Source organism: Sminthopsis crassicaudata, chromosome 1 (genome assembly GCF_048593235.1).
Source record: "Sminthopsis crassicaudata isolate SCR6 chromosome 1, ASM4859323v1, whole genome shotgun sequence".
Classification (NCBI taxonomy): Eukaryota; Metazoa; Chordata; class Mammalia; order Dasyuromorphia; family Dasyuridae; genus Sminthopsis; species Sminthopsis crassicaudata.
In genome coordinates this window covers 156650372-156669546 of record NC_133617.1, presented here as the reverse complement: position 1 = coordinate 156669546, position 19175 = coordinate 156650372, and the positions used below count along the sequence as shown (strand labels likewise).

The window sequence follows — 19175 nt, the reverse complement described above, 5'->3', positions numbered from 1 at the left end:
AATGGTTGATAAAGAAGTAAAAACAGATTATATAATGATATTGCTTTGAGAAAATACAATGACACATCTAAATAATATACTGTCAGACAACAGAATTTAATTGATCATATTTACTATGTGTGAAATACCCATGCCACAAGTACAAATCTACCCTATTGTAATACCTTGCATAAATATTTTATAAGGAAACCTAATTTAACCCCAAAGTTTCAGTATCATGCCCAGCCCAAACTCAATGGGAATGAAAATCTATTAATCTGTTTAAGAGGTTTTACTATATTTCAGTTACCCTTCTCTAGTATTCAACAAGAGAAGATTTATTATTATTATTTTTTTTTAAAGGAAGGTTTGTCTGCTATCTTGGATTTTTGGGATTTACTATGTGTTTTTATTTTATCACACTCTTCATTGGGGAAGGGTATACAGTTTCACATCCCCACATGCTGGTTTTGCAGAATAAATATTTTATCAGTTTCTCTCAGCTGATTGTCACCGATTTTCAAGCTGTGACACTCTAGCATGTATCAGCATATTCTTACTTGTTCTTTGGTTAATCATAGTATCATCCATTCTTTTCAAGGCAACTACCCCATGCTTTCTCCCTAATCTGGCTGTCAAATTTTTTCTAGACAGTCAGAACTCCAGGCTGCCTATACTGTATTTGGCTTCAGAAATTGTTCCTACAGTTTTAGTCTGTATATTTTCCAGGATGTCAGCAGGAGGGGAAAGATGTGTGAACAAATGAGAGTTACAGTTCCTCTAGGAAATTCCTGTCATTCTACCTGTTTTGTTTTGTTTCCATATTCTCTAGGGGTGCATTCCTATAGTGTAAGCCTAGTATTTTTTTTCAATGATGGGAGAAAGAGAATTCTGAATTTCCTTTCAAAATGACAGACCATTTTCTACCAAAGAGTTCTCCCAACAGGCTTTCTTTCTTTAATAGCAAAAACCAAGGGATGGAAAAAATTCCAATAATCCTTCTTAAATAGGATTATTTTAATCAGAAAAAAACTCATCAGACACACATTAGATATAGCATTCCATAAAAAAAAAAAACATTTTAGAAGCTATGCACATTGTAAGAAATAAGAAAAGAAGCAAATTACCAGTAAAGTATTTGTAGTATAAAACTCTTTTTTATGAAATTAAGTTGACAATTATTGTGGTTTATACATTTAATTTTCCAATTCCACATAAAGAAAAGAGTAGGGAAAAGAACACAACAATTAAAAGTATCTTTTTTTTTTTGTCCTGATGAGGTTAAATTAAGCTTTCCTTTATAAGGTAAAGAGGTTTGGTTTTCTATTAAAAAATGAAAAACAATTATATAGAAGACTTTTTAAGGGCAAATGAAATGTACTTCAAACAGTAATCACATTTTGTCATTAGTTATTCTATTGTCTATCAGTCAAAAGACAGTCTAATTTGGTCTATTTGAGTTTTTTTTTTTCCTTGATTTCATTTCATATGGACATTCTGGACCATAAGAAATTCTTCAAACATTAAACTGGGGTCAGACTCTTATGTCATGGTTTGTTGAATTAAGATAATTGTTCATGTACTATGCAGAATTTAAGAAGAAGATAGCACTAAGGAAACACATTCACAATGAATCAGCTATTTCAAGGAATCAAGAATGCAGATGTTTTAAAACATTAAAGCTTAAAATCATGATAGAGATGATCCAGTTTGATAGTGTTCTACACAGAGAAGGTGCTTAATGAATGCTGATTGAATGAATGAATAACTGGAAATATCGTTATTTTATAAAGAATAAAACTGAAGTGCAGAGAGTGCAGCTTACTAAGGTCATATTGTCATGTAATGTCAGAGATAAGACTATTAGGCAGGTTTCCTTATTACAAGTCTTATTTGTGTTCTCTCTACTACTATACCATTTTCTGGAATATGACTACACCTGCCCAAGCAGTATCTCTCTTTTGATATTCATCTACTCTAAAATTTTCTATCCACAACTCACATGACATTACAATTATGTCACTATATTGTCAAAGAACCTATAGTGATTGGGAAGGGTGCCTTTTCTCATGTCTATCATATTAATTACAAGCTCATTTGCTTAACATTCAATGCCAATTCTCCATCATTTTGTCTGATTACATTTGACCAACTCCCTCACTCATCACTCCACGTTCCCAATACACAATTCTGTTTATTCTCTTACTTTCATAAAATTGCTCAGTTCCTGTTTTAAAATCACTTCCATTCTTCTCATGATCATTTCTAAAACCTCTTCTTATGTAATGCCCTCCTCAAAGCTCAGCTTTTCTGGACTACAATTCATAATTAACCTCATCCAACTTTGTTGTTGGATACATATAATTCTGTGTTCCTTCACTACATATATCCTAATTAACATTAATTTGTCAATTATTCTACAAAGGCTCCTAAATGTTTATATATTCTCCATTATACTACAACTGCTTAGGGGCAGAATTTACATCATATTATATTATTCTGTCATACCTAAGTATAGAGTTACACGTGTGGAGATTGTCCAATAAGTATTTAGTGGTGTCATTTTGTAATAGTTATTTTCTATTATGTCAGTGAAGCCTAACCAGCATTTGAAAATGAACCTTACCAATAAAGTCACTACTTTTATTATCTATTTGATTCACATTAAACACCACATATTGCAATGAATAAGCTTGTTTAATAAGTAGGCATTGATTGAATTCCTTTCAGAAAAATCTCTTGTTGAGAAAAGTATATCTTAAAAGCCAGTTGGAACAAATTTTACATTTTTCTTAGAGAACTTTATCTATCTGGTATTGTTTTTAGGTTGATTACTTAGTTCATTTGAATAAACATTTAACTTTAAAGTCCATATGGTTTCCTTTAAAAACCTTTATGATTTCATGTCCTATTTAGTTCCAGGTGGTAGGATATAGCAAAACAAATAAGATTTAAATATCATGATAATAGGAAGTGACAGAGATTGAAAAAATTCTGAATTTTTTAAAGTTACATTACTACAAAAATATTTCAACATATAAAGTAAAAATGAAATAGATATGAAAGAATATTATTGCCTTCCTGAATCTTGATAAAGAAGTGTGGAAGACTTAATAAGTGAATAAATATATAATAAAGATAAACACACCAAAATCACACTGACCTTAGATTGAAGTATTTATTCCACTTTGCCAATTAAAAACTAATAATAAGAAACCACAATTTTCAAAGGAATATATGTAACATAATGCCCTAAATCCTTTGGTTAACCCCAAGTTAAAGGAAGAGATAGACAGAGATCTAAACCAATCTGTATTATTCTTTCAAGTTAAACTCATCAAATGTCATCTTTTCATTTTACTCTAAATTGATAATTACTGCTTTTTCCTGGTAAGCAGTCATAAAGGAACCCATCTCTAAATAAAATTATATTTAATCTCGGATGTATCAATTTAATTCATGTATGACTTTCACTTCACTATAATGTGACCTCTAAGACACTTAATGGATCAAAAATATCAAAATGCAAATGACTGCTTATAATTTTTGCTTTAAGACATATATTGCATATTCACAATATGAAGGAATTCCATCAATATATACCTAAAATTTATGAAAACAAAAACTTTTCCAGAAGTTAACACAATAATGAAAGCAATAATAAAAGAAAATTGTCCCAAAGTGATAGAATAGACCTCCACTTCAAAGAGAGTCAACATGGAAAACACATAGTAATATTATTGCTAAATTGTAAATCCCCAGACTAAATTCTATAAGAAACCACCAAAGCCAAAAATCCAAATGAGTTGATTTAGAATTCTGTAGGGTTTATTAGCAACTACAAAAAAAATACACACAGGTGCTGAAATAATATATTTTGACAATCAAAAGAACTAGGCTTGTGTTAAAAATATCATATTTAGCAAAATTCTTCATAATATTCAATGAAAAAAGTGGTCACTCCACAAACAGATTTTCAAGACTTTGTATCAAACAAACTTGAACATGTTAGAAAATTTAATATATAAGAACCAACATCAAGTATTGGTTTCAAGGGATTCAATAAGAATACATTTGTTTTGTTTTTAGTCTAGGATGATCTGATTCTAAAAAGCAAAATAGTCTTGGAAAAGGTAAAAATAGTAATTATGCTATATGAATGCGGTGCAAAGAACCAACACAGAAGCATTAGAGAGGGGAGGAGTATTGGTAGTTCTGAAAACCTGCTCAGTTCAATAATAGGTTAAATAGCACCTTCCCAAATCTGTAAAGTAATAAGGGGGAGGGAATAGAATAAGATAAAGTATAGAAGAGTGTGTAAATTTATGGCAGTAGGACAAGGTGTATAGATTAATGTGAAAGGGATAAAGAAGGAGGAAAAATTAGCATAGAATAAGGTGGGGGCCAAAAGGGTTTAGAGTGAAATAAGGTCTGGAGATTAATGGGAATGAAAAAAGAAGGAAAGAAAAGGTCAGGGGAAAAGGTAAGGAAGGGATTCAAGGATGGGGGAAGGTTAAGTAATAGCAAGGCAAATTAAGGAATAAAATTAAAGTAGAAGAATTAGCAGGGATAGGAAAAGATATATATATATATATATATATATATATATATATATATATTTATATATATATATATATATATATATATAAACTGATTCATTGTGAATGTGTTTCCTTAGTGATCAGGGAATTTACTAGAAAAAAAGTAGGGGTGGTAATCATTGCTCTTAGACAAAGCAAAACTTAAAGATTTAATTGAGAGTAATCTAAATTACATATCAGATATATTAATATTGTTTTAGATGTATGCCTACATATGTGTAAATGCATATGTATGTATATATGTGTGTGTGTGTGTGTATGTGTATGAATATACATACATGCTTAACTATAGCTCATTACATGCGAGGGTTGGGGGAATTAAAAGGAACAAAAAGACTAAAGTTAAAAAAAATAATAGCAGAGAACAAAAGAATAATCTACAAGGAAGTAAAAATGGAAAGTCATGAAATGTTCTATTATTACATATGCTTTTTTTGGCATGGAAATTTATTGTTACATATTTTGAATCCAACTTGATGTTCTACTGTGCAAATGACATGTTTTGTTTTGTTTTATTTTCATTTCTTGTATTTTTCTATTTTATGGCAATGATTACCACCCCTACTTTTTTCTAGTAAATTCCCTGATTCTACTTCTCCCTAGTTATGTTACTACTTTTCTATGGTCCCAATATGCTCCCAAGAATAAAGTGTGCACTTGTAGCTTAAATAAGTGCCTTTAATTAAGCCTATATCCCAAAATTCTCATGAAAGCTTAAAGTAAGGTTAGTAACGTGTATTTTCATAGAAGAAAATATAAAGCAAAACCAAAACTATGGTTAAAGATCAATGGAAGGAGCAGAAGGAAAGTAATGGAAGAATATCATCCAAGATGGCGTAGAATGGGAAGGGCAGGAAAAGTAACTGAAAGTAGAGAACAAAAGCAGCACTGAAATTATTTAAGCACCTTGATTGTCTAAAAATTATGAACAGTGATTTGGTATGGGAACAGATAAGTGTAAGAAGCAAAAAAAAAATTCTAGTGTTTCATAAAATCAGGACACATCTGTGAATAAGTTACTAAGAGCAATATTGAACACATCTAAATAAATTAAACAACAAAATCAAAAAACCCCTAACAGGTATTACAGGTAATTAAAGGGGACAGAACAATTGTCATAAGAGGAAAAATTAACAAAACCAGAATTCCTGTGTATAAATGTTGAGAGGTGTGAAGACAGAGTTAGCACCTTGGATACCTTAGAATCAGCCGGAGGACTGAGATAAGCAAAAGTCCTTGGTCTTTATTCTTGGTCTTTAGGGATAGAAGTGAATTGGATGGATGCAGGATCTCCACCATCTTCCTTCTCTTAATTTACTACCAAAAGTGACTCTGGCTTGTCTTACTCCACCCCCTAATCCCTCCCACAATTCTCTGTATATATCAAAAGATGGAACCATAACAGAATAGTGGGAAGCTCCATTTTCCAAGCATATGCTAATAGAGTATTGTCCAATCGGAAACTATTCTTTAGTGCTCCTTTGTCCAACCCCAGTGCATCAACTCAGAGTTTTAGCCCTTTACAGAGAGAGTCTAACAATGAGGATTTTTAAAACCATTCTATCACACTATCACATTTAATCAAAAAAAAAAAAAAAAAAAAAAAACCCTTTGAAATCAGTGCTATTATTCTTGCTGTACAAATTGAGAAATTAAGGATAGGGGAATTAAATAGCCAGAAGAGGAATATAAAGTTGGACAGTATCTGAATGTTTGATGCAAAGCTTTTGATTCATAGTTTAGCTCTGATCCAATAAAACACTCATGGAATCTAATACATTATGGAATAGATTAATAATATAAACATATTGGAGGAAAAACAAATGAAATTCATGGATAATTGATAATAATGGCAATAGATAATAATAAAAGTTATGATGTTTGAGGTATATTTCTAAGTGTCTAAAATTGATTATATGGAAAAATGGAGAAGATGATGAAAAAAGTTTGCAAAAATCATTGTGAACTTCTGGGTTTGTTAAGTTCAGTTGAAGAAAAAGGAATGATATTAAAATTATAAATGTATTATCAGTCTATGACAAAAATTATCCAAGATAAAAGAGGGACCAAAGATGTAGACCTAAAAATGTAGGTTCAGGAAGGGGTGGGACATAATGCAAAGAGATGATAAATTTAGGGATACTTCCTTCTAATACATTTTCAAAGATCAAAAAAAAAGTTCTTATTTTCAAAAAGCTAAAATATAAGTTCTCACCTTCCCACCTTCCTCAGGGAAACAAAATAAAGAAAAACAAAATCCAGGTAAGTAATATGCATAGTCAAACAAGACAAAATGGTCACGTACTGTAAGGCCTTGAATAGCTCTGTGGAGGATTTTAGTACCAGCCCGAAACCTTGATCATAGCTGAAGAATGAAGAGGTGAAACTCATATGGATAGGCAAACATGGAGTATGTTTATTTCAAATTCTATCAGCCTTATATACTCTAATATCCTTACATAACTATACACTGCACATGCTGGACCATGTAAACTATTTGTTATTGTGTATAGATGTCTCTTTGCCCCTTAGTATAACTCTTTTTTAATTACAACACTGGTTATTACATCCCCTGACTTCTCAGGAAGACTGACACACCCTTAGGCGGGATGGAGAGCCAAACCAGACATTGTCAGCTGATTCCCTGCCTGGACTGGAGGATCTTATACTCACCAGAGTTTCCCCACTATCTATGACCCTTCACAACGTACAAAAATAGTATATGTCTCAATTTTCATTCAGTTAAGAACTTTTAGAATCCCAAAGAGAGAGATTCTTAGGAAAGGAAATTGAATTCAGAAAAGGACAATTGAGATTGGAAGCTCAGTGCCAGAGAGCTAACTAAAACACCATAACACAGAACACAGGAAAATCTACACAATAAATAACAATAAGCAGAAAATAAGGTGCCCTATCTGAATTGTAGTTTCAGATGTCATGTTATGTTATATTAATGCATAGAGTAGTTTTTGCTTAGTGAAAAAGAGTATTGTCAGAAAAAAAAAACTGATATGTTTTCTTATGGTGTTTTAGCAGAAAATGATAATAGATTAGGTAGCTTTTCAATTGTCTGATTCTCCCTCTTGTAAGGTAATATAGGAAGCATCTACAGAAACTCCTTCATACAATGGGGTAAGCATTCATTCATTTTTTTTCTTTAATCTCTGGATTTCATTCATGTATTGAAATCTTGCTATGGAAATTCTATTGATGCAGATAAGTCCACCTTTATTAAGATAACTCAATAGCTATTTAGTCCCTCCTATGCATCTTATTGCTTAACCTTTCCCATATCTAATGATTTCTGTCCACCACTGACATATTAACTTCCTAGATACATAGTTCTGATCAAGTTTCCAAAATGTTCAAATATTCTTCAAAGCTTAAAAAGAAAATCTAGAATCTTTATCTCTGTATTCAAAGCTCTCCATAATCAGACTCCAGTGTGTCTTGTTTTATTTATCACTGTTACAAAAATTAAATCTGGTCTCAAGAAATAACTCACAAGATGGTAACAAAGTATTAATCTGTAGCAGCACAATAAAAAAGAGATCAGATATGGGTATGTAGACTATGCATGTTCACAGGAAACTAGACACAGCAGAACATTAAAAATGCAAAGTAAATTAGAAAGAAGGATAAGGGTTCAATTACTATAATGTGTATTGATTGATGTTAGGTAGTATAGGCTTTGCATGTATAGTAAGGCATTTGGTGTAATAAAATAATTAGATAAATTCATATTTCTTTATGTTACTCTACTGTCAATGGCTATCAATCACTGAATATTTGGAAAACACCAAAGATACAAAGAAACAGCAAAAATAAATCTTGCTTTCAAGGAGCTTGCATATGAGTATGACATAAAATATAAATAAATATGAAGAAAATAAAGAGGTTCTTATTGGTCAGCTAGGAGGTGAAGATGGTAAAATTTGGGAGCACTAGGAAAGACCTATAGAACATAGTGTTTCACCTGAGTCTTAAAGAAAACCATAGTTTATAAGGGGCACAGGTTTTGATGGAGAGAATTTTAAACATGCCATTATAAACAGAAGGAGATAGGAGGCATAGCATCATGTATGAGGAACATCAATTAATTAATTATGAATGACTGGACTGTAGAAGACAAGGAAGGAATTTATATATTAAAATATCACTAAGAAGGGGGAAGGCATGGAACAGATTGTGAAGAAAGTTAAATGTCCAAAAGAGTTTACATTTGAACCTAAATATATATAAAAAGCATCTTCTAGGATTTATTGAGTGGGGATAAATGTGACATGGTCACACCTCTCTTTTAGGAAAAACACTTTGACAGTCATAAGAAGGAAGATTTAAAGTGGGCAAAAATGAGGTAGAAAATCCAACTAGAAAAGCCTAGAAGGATTTGCAACAGGTCATCTGAGAGGCAATGAGAGCTTGAACTAGAATTGTGGATGTAGGAGTAGAGAAGAGATACATTCAAAAGATGTTTTAGAGAAAGAAATTATAAGACTTGGCAACTTATTAAATCAATCATTTACTGAACACCTTCTTTGTGTCAGTGTACTAATTGCTGTTTATACAAACATGAAGAATGTCATAATCATTCATTCTAATGACCTTACTTTCTAATAGGAAACAATGTCCATTAACATATATATGTATTTGTGAAATATGTATATACATACATATTTCACAAGTTCATATATATGTATATATGAACTATTCACATGGTACTTTAAAATATAAGGAATTTTGGGAAAGAGGATATAAGCATTTAGCAGATCAGAAAACACTTTTGAAGATTTTGCCCAAACTACATATGACACGGAAATAAGGAGGAAATGAATTCCTGGCATAGAAGATGGATGGCACAAAGTTACAGAGATAAAGTGTTGGTGTGCACTTGTGGTGGTGGCTTGATATTAAAGTGTAGGAGGGAAATTAATGTCCAATGAGACTGTAAGGATAAATTGGAGTTGATTGTCTGAAAGAGTGACATATTTGTATTTATGGGATATTATTTTTGCAGCCACTGATGGTATAGGATGAAGAGAAAAAGCAGAGAGAGAGATTAATTGTGAGACTGCTTCAATAATCTAGGTCAGAGGTAATGAATATTTGAAGTAAATTGGCAACTGTGTGAGTATATATAAGGAATTGGTTATGAGAGATATAAAGTATAGAAGGTTCTGATTAGTTATATGGGGTGAAGAAAAATGAGGAATTTAAAATAATGCTACAATTATGAATCTGAGACACTTGAAGGGTCATGAAACCTTTGACAGAAATAGGGAATTTTGGAAATAGGGAGTGCTTAAGCAATGGCTACCATTGATGTTTGGCAAATACATAAAGTCCCTCTCTTCTTTTGAAATATAGTTCAAGCAAAATCTTTTGCATCAAGCCTTTATTGACTACCTCCTCCTGACTGCTGGTGTTCTACAAATAAAGTAAATTACACCCAACCACTTTATATATACATACATACATATATATATATATATATATATATATATATATATGCGAGATACATATATAAATATCTCTAATATCTCTATTATTGCAATATAAACTCCTTGTGAGTAAAGATTATTTCATTCATTGTACTTGTTTCTCTAGCCTCTAGTACAATGTCTGGTACATTATTGGCCTTTAATGAATGCCTACTGATTTATATAAGCATATGTACTTGTGTATGTATATGTCTACAGAGTTGTATATTATTGACAATTATATGGTGAAATTGCCTATTATAATCAGTATCGAATCCATGCCTAAAATCAGTTTCTATTTACAAATCCAGTACTTGCTGCACTATACCTTTATTGAATGTAGCTCTGACTGAAGTATTTTTCTCATAGAGAATATTTTTAAAGAATTTATGTTAATATTTTTTCTGTTTTTTTAAAATTAAAAAATTTTGAATCTAATTTAAATCATAAAATCAGAGAGAATTATATTTAAAAGTAAAGTGAAATAAAAGTCATTTAGTATATAGATAATTTGAATATCATATAAAAATTTCTATAACATCTATCAACATAGTACTCATTTCTGTTTTTCACACTATTGGGCCACATTCAGATTTCTTTGTAGAATTTTGTAAATATTAGTAATTTGCAATGCAATTAAAGACATCATGGCATGGAGGATATGAGTTGCCAGTTTCTATTGAGCTCATTTAGATTATTCAAATATATTTGATATTTCAAACTATTCAATCCATCTGGCATCAATATTAATTAGATTTTGACAATTTCACCAGAAAAATCACAACTATCTATTTCACTATGTTGAAGAAGATAGAATGAATCAGTTACCATATCATTACTATCAATGTTTATGATAGCAACTTATAGATGAATAGCATATTACATTTTTAAATGCACTATATATATATACATTATCTCATATGATTAGCACATCAAGCTAGTGAAGCAGGAGGAGCAGATATTATTGTCTCCTATTCTAAAGTTCATAGGATCTTAGACTATTAGAATAGGAAGGATAAGGAAACAGACAGTTTCCTGAAGTCATATAACTAGCAAATGAGAGAACTTGAAATTGAATGCAGGCCTAAATAAGACTAATCCTAAGTAATAAGGTCATTCAATACACCAATGTACATTTTAAATTTAAGTAATTTGATTTTCAGCATTTTATTCAATATAGTAATTTACAACTAAACTTAAGTAACCTGAGTTTCATTACATGAGTTTATTCCATGGTCATAAAGTTAATGAAAAGGATAAAATTCTGATCATAGGTCTTCTGATTTCAAACCTCAATGCTCAAACATTGCGTACTGTTACCATGAAGTATTCTTTTAATTACATCATACTGTGTATTTATGTACCTATAAGTACATTGTAGTTATTGCTATACATATGAAATATGTGTGTATGGAATTCTGAATTTCCTAAGGCTTTAAATTATTGAATGCTCATTGATTTTCTATGGTTAAAGGTTTCTCACCAATTGGAACAACTACTATACATGTATGTAGTTTTATACATACTATATATATATATATATATATATATATATATATATATATATATATATATATATATATATATATATATATATATATATGTGTGTGTGTGTGTATGTATGTTTGCACACACATTTTCTAAAGATTTCTTAAAAACTCCATTTAGAATTTCAATCAGTCAGATATTAATCAATTTTACCTTTAAAGAAGACAAAATTTCCATCACTGTTTTCATATACCGCATCAATACTTGGTGGTAATCCCCGCCAGAAATAAGTAATTTGCATGGGGTATCCATCCATCACCCTGTTGTTCCTCACTCGCCAAAACCACTGGTCCTAGAAAGCAAACAAAAGGGTCTCTTAGCAAATATACAGGCCCTTTGCTCAAGCTCAGCCTTAGCCTTCATATTTAAATAAAGTTATAAATGCTAAATACTAAATATATTTTCAGTAACTATAAAACAACTTTTTTAAAAAATTAACCTGCTCAATCCCTAAATTAAATAATCTGTGTTTTATGTATTAAAATATTAATTCCTCAAAAATTCCATGACTCATATTTCTATGTGGGTATTCTTGCTACTGATGCAGAATGCAGTCTCTCTTTAATTGGAACACATGATTTTTGGGGACCACAATTAAATCATTACCTGGTACCCAACTTTCTGGTAATAAATTTCTCTTTAGACAACAGCTTTCACACTGTGTACTGGAAGCCTTTCCAGATTGTTGGGACCTTGAAATTCATTGGAACAGCTTTTGATGATATGAGGTTACTTCCATGTTAAAATAAAGCTTAAAACTAAGGCCTCCATTTATTATTGATTCAATTAAGATACTTAGAATTCAAATATCATTTTACAGGGATTATTTCATTTTTGTATTTACATCCCTGTGACACAGTACTAGATTTGGAACATAATACATACTTAATTGATATTTGATATTTATTGACTATACTGTCCTACCAACCATCCAAGAAAGGGGAGATAAATTGTCAGTTTTAAATAGGAAACTTTAAAAAGTAACTCTAAATAGTAATGATTGGAAGAAAGAGACAGAGACAAAGACAGAGAGAGAACATTGGACACATACACACAGAAAGAGAGAGAGAAAGAGAAAGAGAGAGAGAGAAAGAAAGAGAGAGAGAGAGAGAGAGAGAGAGACAGAGAGAGACAGAGACAGAGACACAGAAAGACAGAAGACAGAGAGACAGAGAAACTGTAACTTGACTCCAAGCATTTGAGAAAACTAATAATTCTTACACAGAAGTTCAATAAATAAACAAAATCCTGTTCTCAGAAAACTAACTGGATAGATGAACATAAAGAAAATAGATAAAATTATTCTTTCTGCTTGACATAAGTAACATGAATAACTGAATAATCCCTAATACATGGATGGACAGGTACAACTGATTCACAGGATGTCACAGATAATTGAAATTCACAATCAAAAGGAACTCCAGCAGACATTAACCCCCACCTAAAAGTATTTGAATGGCAATTTAAAATTTGTTCCAAAGCCTTAAATTACTCTCCCCCATCCCTTTTTTTGGAAGCAGAATATTCTACTTTTAAACTGCTCCTATTGTTAGCTTTTATTGTTCTTTATATGTTAGCTCAGTGCAGTGGACTGAGTGTCAGCTCTAGTATCAAAAGTCAGAGATTAAATCCTGATTCAACTCTTTATTACTCATGTGGCCTTGGGCAAGTCATGTTATATTTGATTTTTGGTTTCCAGATCTTTCAAAACAAATGGGCATGAGGTTTAACTGGATGGCTTTTAAAGTCCCTTCTATATCTAAATCCTACAATTTGAAGAATGTGACTCTGTGATTTTAACTCATAACTTGGAATTTTGTCATCTGTGGCCAAGTAGAACAATCTAATACCTGTTTCATATGACAGTCATTCAAATATTTGCAATCATAAATCATTTTCCCCTAAATTTCTCTTTTTCAGGGCAAAAATTCCCACTTCTTTCACCTCATCTACATATATCATTACTTTCATTATTTTCATCACAATCCTTTGGATTCTCCCAACTTCTTTTCTGTTTATCTTAAAATATGTTATTTGTATCAATGATTCATAATTTTAAGGTTAATGAACTTTCTTTGGAAGTCTTTGGAAGATTCTCATGTTTCTGGAATTTAAAAAATGTACCCCAACTAAATTGGGTTAAATTTTGGGGACTCCTACTTGGTTGATTTCAAAATTCATTTTTGTCTAAGATTCATTCCATTTTCTTCCATACTATTTACTAAGAAAATTTAACCACAAAGAGCTTAAGTTGATTTCTTATAGATATAATTGGATATTTAAATATTAAGAAAAGTAAATACTAGACCAACCTTTTCCTACAAATTTCTCTTACAAAAAACCATGCTGAACACCAACCACAATCCTATGATACCCTATTTGATTTGAACTATGCTTATAGTTGTATATCATCATAGATATGTGGAAATCTTCTAAAATAATCTTCTCAAATAAAAAATGAGGATTGCTAACAGTGAATATCCAGGAATCCTATAGTCAAACAAATACTTCATTAAAAGTGATCAAAATTTTAAATGTTAAAATTTCTTATTCATATGGGTTTTTAGAGAAAAGAGTTAAAAAGGCTTTTTGTTGGCAAGTGCTAGCAGTGAATTTTATTTCATAGTTTTCTCCTCTCTAAGCCATTTCTCCCCTGCAACCTCAGAGTGAATAGAATTATAGATATGCAATGATCTATAATCTAGTTTAATTCCTTGCTAAAGGGTAGGAGAAAACTTAAACCAACCAAGACAAATGGTTATATAGTTCCTTTTTCGCAATATTTAGAAATATGGACTCTACAACTTTCTTCTGTGGTATGCTTTGGTGTTTTATCAAACAACATATATGGTTCCACTGGGATTCCTGATGCTGTTTTCCACAGTTCTTTATAAACAATAGTTTGATTATATTAGTCTGCATAAAATAAACTATATGCTTCTTGCAATAATTGAATCAATTGATTCATGAGGCATCATGTTATAAAAGAAAAAAAAAAGAAAAATAACTTGAATAAGTCAATGATTCGGGACTATGTTTCATCTCCTGATGATTCACTCATATTTTTTGGAAAACTAGTACTAAGAATAAGAAAATTTTCTAAAGATGTTCACAGGAATATTGGTATTTAAGAGTTACTTACATTCATTATACTTTCCTATATTTAAAGAGAATATCTCATACAATTTCTATTTATGTATTTATAAATTTAACAAATAGCTAGAATTATATCACCTCTAAGAGAAAGTGGGCAAACCTTTCAAGACAAAGTTTCTAAAACCAATGCAGGACAAATTAGCATTGCCAAATAACTACTGCATTCTAAAAAGAAATGCTTGAAAATAATTTTTGCATGGAGCTCAGAATTAACAACTAGAGAATGGAAACATAAAAAAAGTCATATTAAAAAAAAATGACTGTGTCCTTGAAACATTACAGTCTTTCTCAGAAAAAATAACAATAGTAATGACATATATATATATATATATATATATATATATATATATATATATATATATATATGTATATATATAATCATATATTTTCTCTTCTTCTGCAATGGTAAATTCTTAACACCACAACTTAAGTATATCATTGGAATGTCTTCATCAGAGCAAACATATCAGGCATCCAGAAAAGCAAAATAAACTGATATCAATGAATAATTTTTGTTTGTTTGTTTTTGGTGCTTACTGTTTGAGAGCCTCATTGAGAGAGATTCATATTGTGGCTACATAGCATATGGCACCAGTCAAATGAGCCATGTTCAATCGGTTAATCAAAAATCATTGTCAGATTGTTTTAGAAAGACTTCCTATAATCAAAGATATAGAACAACTTCCAGGGCAAAACTATTGTCATTATATATATTGAAAATTATAGAAAACTAGGACTTTTAGCTCATTCCTCCTCAGTCATTACCTATGAAAACTTGAGAAAGTTGCTATCTTCTCTAGACAGAAATTTTCTTCTTTATAAAATAAAGTCCCTTCTTATTCTGGAGTTATGTATATCATATAACCCCAAATCATCCAAGAAAAACAAAAACAAGAAAATAGTAATTGTATAAATTTAAATAAAACATGAATTCAGACTAGACAAGCTAATGATTGTAAGCAAGAATAAATGTTCTGTATTGACTAGAAATTTTGCTTTGTGACCATATGACCTTTGTCATAACTTCTTTTATTGTACTGTGGACAGAAGCAGGAGATAGTTGTGAAACACTCATTTGATAACTAATACTAATCAAAATTTAAAGAAAAAACAACCAAAGTTTTCGATAAAATGGTATATTACATTGGAATTTCCATTAACTATTTTCTTATTAAAATAGATTGTGTTAATAGCAGAAAAGCCACTAAGTCCTCTCCAACCCCTGCTCAAATACATAAATGAATCTGTAAGGTCATCAATATGGTCTAGTAACACAAGTAACAAACCATCTACATCTGGCCATTCCGAACTACTCCTACAATGTCTTCTTTAATCTTGACAAAGAATGTTAACCCAATATGAAGGGGATCTTCCTCAAAACCCTAAGAATATATAATCTCTTTCAACAGAAAGAGAGGGGGAAGGAGGGAAGGAGAAAGGAGAGTAGAAAGGAAGGAGGAAGGGAAAGAGAGGGAGGAAAAGGGAAACAGGGAGGGAGGGAGAGGAAAAGAGAGAGAGAAGGAGGGACAGAGACAGAGACAGACAAACATATAGAAACAGAGACAGACAGAGAGACAGAGAGGCAGAAAGAAGAGACAGAGATAGACAGAGATGGAGAGAGACAGAGAGAGGCAGAAAGAGAGACAGAAAGAGACTGAAAAAGAAACAGAGAAAGAGAGAGAAGACAGGGAAAGAGAAGAAGGGACGGTGGGAGAGAAAGAGAGACAGAGAAAGAGAGAGAGAATATTTTTTTAAATTTGTTTCTCTTTAATAACATTACAAGTACAAGACAAATTTAGATTTCTGAGAACTACATGGAAGAAAATACAGATGATATTAATGTAAGGAAGTAATGTTACTGCAGAATATTGGTTTTAAGTTGTTGTTTATCTGTTTTTCCAAGTAGTACTAAGATTGCACTCAGTGTATATTCTTTGAGTTTGTCTCATCTTTGGCCTCAAGAGTAGCTGGCTGGAGCTGAAACAGGGGCATATAACCAAAGAGTAGATGTAAGTGATTTTCATAAACATAAAATATATATTCTTTTTTCAATTATATGGTAATCTACCAATGTGAAATAACTAGCTATAGAAAGATAATTGTAGAAAAGTTCTTCCTTGATAAAAAAAATTAATCCATGTAGTAGTGAATTGATGTAAAGATATTTTTATTTAAATATAAATTTAGTAAATGTAAAATGTAGTAAAATATCTTAAGATTTTCACTTTGCTTTGATTTTTAATCATGTCATGTGTGTAGTTACCAAGACAGAACTATGAAAATAAAGAAGGTACAATAATATCATTTATCTGAGGAACAGTTTAACTATATTTAAAAAACAATATGGTCAAAAATTTGGATACCATCTGGTAACTTTTTTCTATACTTTCTTTTTTCTTATCACATAAAAATTTTAAGTATAGGTTTAAGTATAGTTTTGTGGGGATAATTTTCACATTAATGAAATTACAGAATTTTTAATAGTTAAAGAATATATTAAATGAAAGCATTCTCATAACTGTTTGGTTATGTCATACATGAATCTCTTTGGCAGTTTGGTAAAGCTTAAGAATCCTTGTAAGAAAAAAAAAAGTGTTTTATTACATAAAATAAGATAAATGTCATTATAAAAGATATTATTTTGACATTTTTATCAAAAAAAAATTCCTTCAAGGTTCATATAACCTACAGTTAAGAATCAATGGGGAATGTGAATTTTAAACCTAAACTTTATTCTCTAAAGTAAAAGAATATTACCCGGGGGCGGAGCCAAGATGGCGGAGAAGAAACACACGACTCAGTTAATGTCCTCACTCCCTCACAACCAATTAGATAAATTAAGTCTCAAAATTAGCTCAGGACTGATAGATACCACAAGGACTGGAAGCACGACTTACCAGCTGAAGAGAATCTGGAGTTTCAACAGGAAAGGTCAGTTCTCAGGGGAGGAATAAGAGAGACCAGCACAGAAGGTGGGGTAGGGGCACACTGCGCCCATTGTGCTGGGAAGGGCTCTGGGATCAGAGAAGCCACTGAGGTAAAGGAATCTGGCACAGGCTGTGAGCTCTTCTCTGCTAATTATTTAGCAGTTCAGAAGAGAAAGCCAAAATATTTTAAAACTCAAATTAGATTTTCCCCGATCCTGGCACCAGGGGGGGTGGCCTCAGCTACCTCCTGAGAATAGTTAAGAGATTGACAAGTGGGTGGATACGGCCCAAGGCAACACACACTGCCTAGCTTAGCTGGAGGGAGTGGAACTCAGCTCCAGGAAGTCCCAGAGAAGCGGAACCTTTGAACTAGGGACCACGGTTTCTGGCAGACACTTCCAGTTTGAGCACAGGGGCTTCTCACGTCACCTGCTGCAGACATACACTCCCCACCCGGACACATAGGCTGGGCTTGTGCTGTCTTCACTATTCTACGCCCTCGAAGCACAGTAGTGCTAATCACCTCTGAGGCACTTCCAGGGAGGGGGTGGGGAACTCTCTCCCAGAGCTCTCTCTTAGCTCAGGCGCAGGGGCCGCTGCATCCATCCAGTCTGGGAGGAAGCTGGTAAAGAAGTAAATAATTTCCTACCCCAGGGACAGACCCCAAAAGATTTTTTTAAGTATGAGCAAAAAAGCTAGAAAAACTATACATTCCTTCTATACAGAGAAAGAGCGGGTATCCAACCCCGAGGAAGTTGACAGCAGAGAATCAGCAGACAACAACCTAAAGGGGAACGATTCCTGCCCCCCATCACATAACTATCTCCTAGAAGAAGCTCTTAAAAAATTGAGGGAGATTGAAGAAAAATGGGGGAAGGAAAGGGAAGTTATGATAGAGAATAACAACGTCCTGAAATTGGAGTTGGAAAAAATAAAGAATTCACAGGAGATGCAGGGAAACAAAATTAGTGAATTAGAAAAGGTTAAAAAAACACAGGAAAGTAGGATTTCTGAATTGGAAAAGATAAAAAAGTCTCAAGAAAATAGAATTTCTGAATTGGAAAAAGAAAATAATTCTCAAAAAAAAAAATTAGGGAAATGGAAAAAAATTCAATAGAGCAAAATAATTCATTTAAAAACGAAATTGGGCATTTACAAAAAGAACTAAAAACTGTGAAAGAAGAAAATAACTCCTTAAAAGTCAGGATGGAACAAATAGAAATGAATGATTCACAGAGAACCCAAGAATCAGTCAAACAAAACAAAAAAAATGAGAAGCTGGAGAACAACGTCAAATACTTACTGGGAAAATCTATAGACCTGGAAAATAGATCTAGGAGAGATAATCTGCGGATTATTGGACTTCCAGAAAACTATGACCAAAAAAAGAGCCTAGATTCTATTTTACAGGAAATTATCAAAGAGAACTGTCCAGAGATAATAGAAACAGAAGGGAAAGTAGATGTGGAAAGAATTCATCGAAC

At 31.9% G+C, this 19175-nt stretch overlaps 1 protein-coding gene across 3 annotated transcripts in view; it reads right to left on the bottom strand.

Moving 5' to 3' along the window:
- Window positions 1-19175, bottom strand: part of MMP16 (matrix metallopeptidase 16) — a 489795-nt gene that overhangs the window by 72514 nt on the left and 398106 nt on the right. For all 3 annotated transcript variants that reach the window (XM_074270106.1, XM_074270093.1, XM_074270101.1), the window contains exon 7: window positions 11762-11900. In XM_074270106.1, the coding sequence (XP_074126207.1) occupies window positions 11762-11900 (139 nt within the window). The remainder of the gene's footprint in view (window positions 1-11761; window positions 11901-19175) is intronic.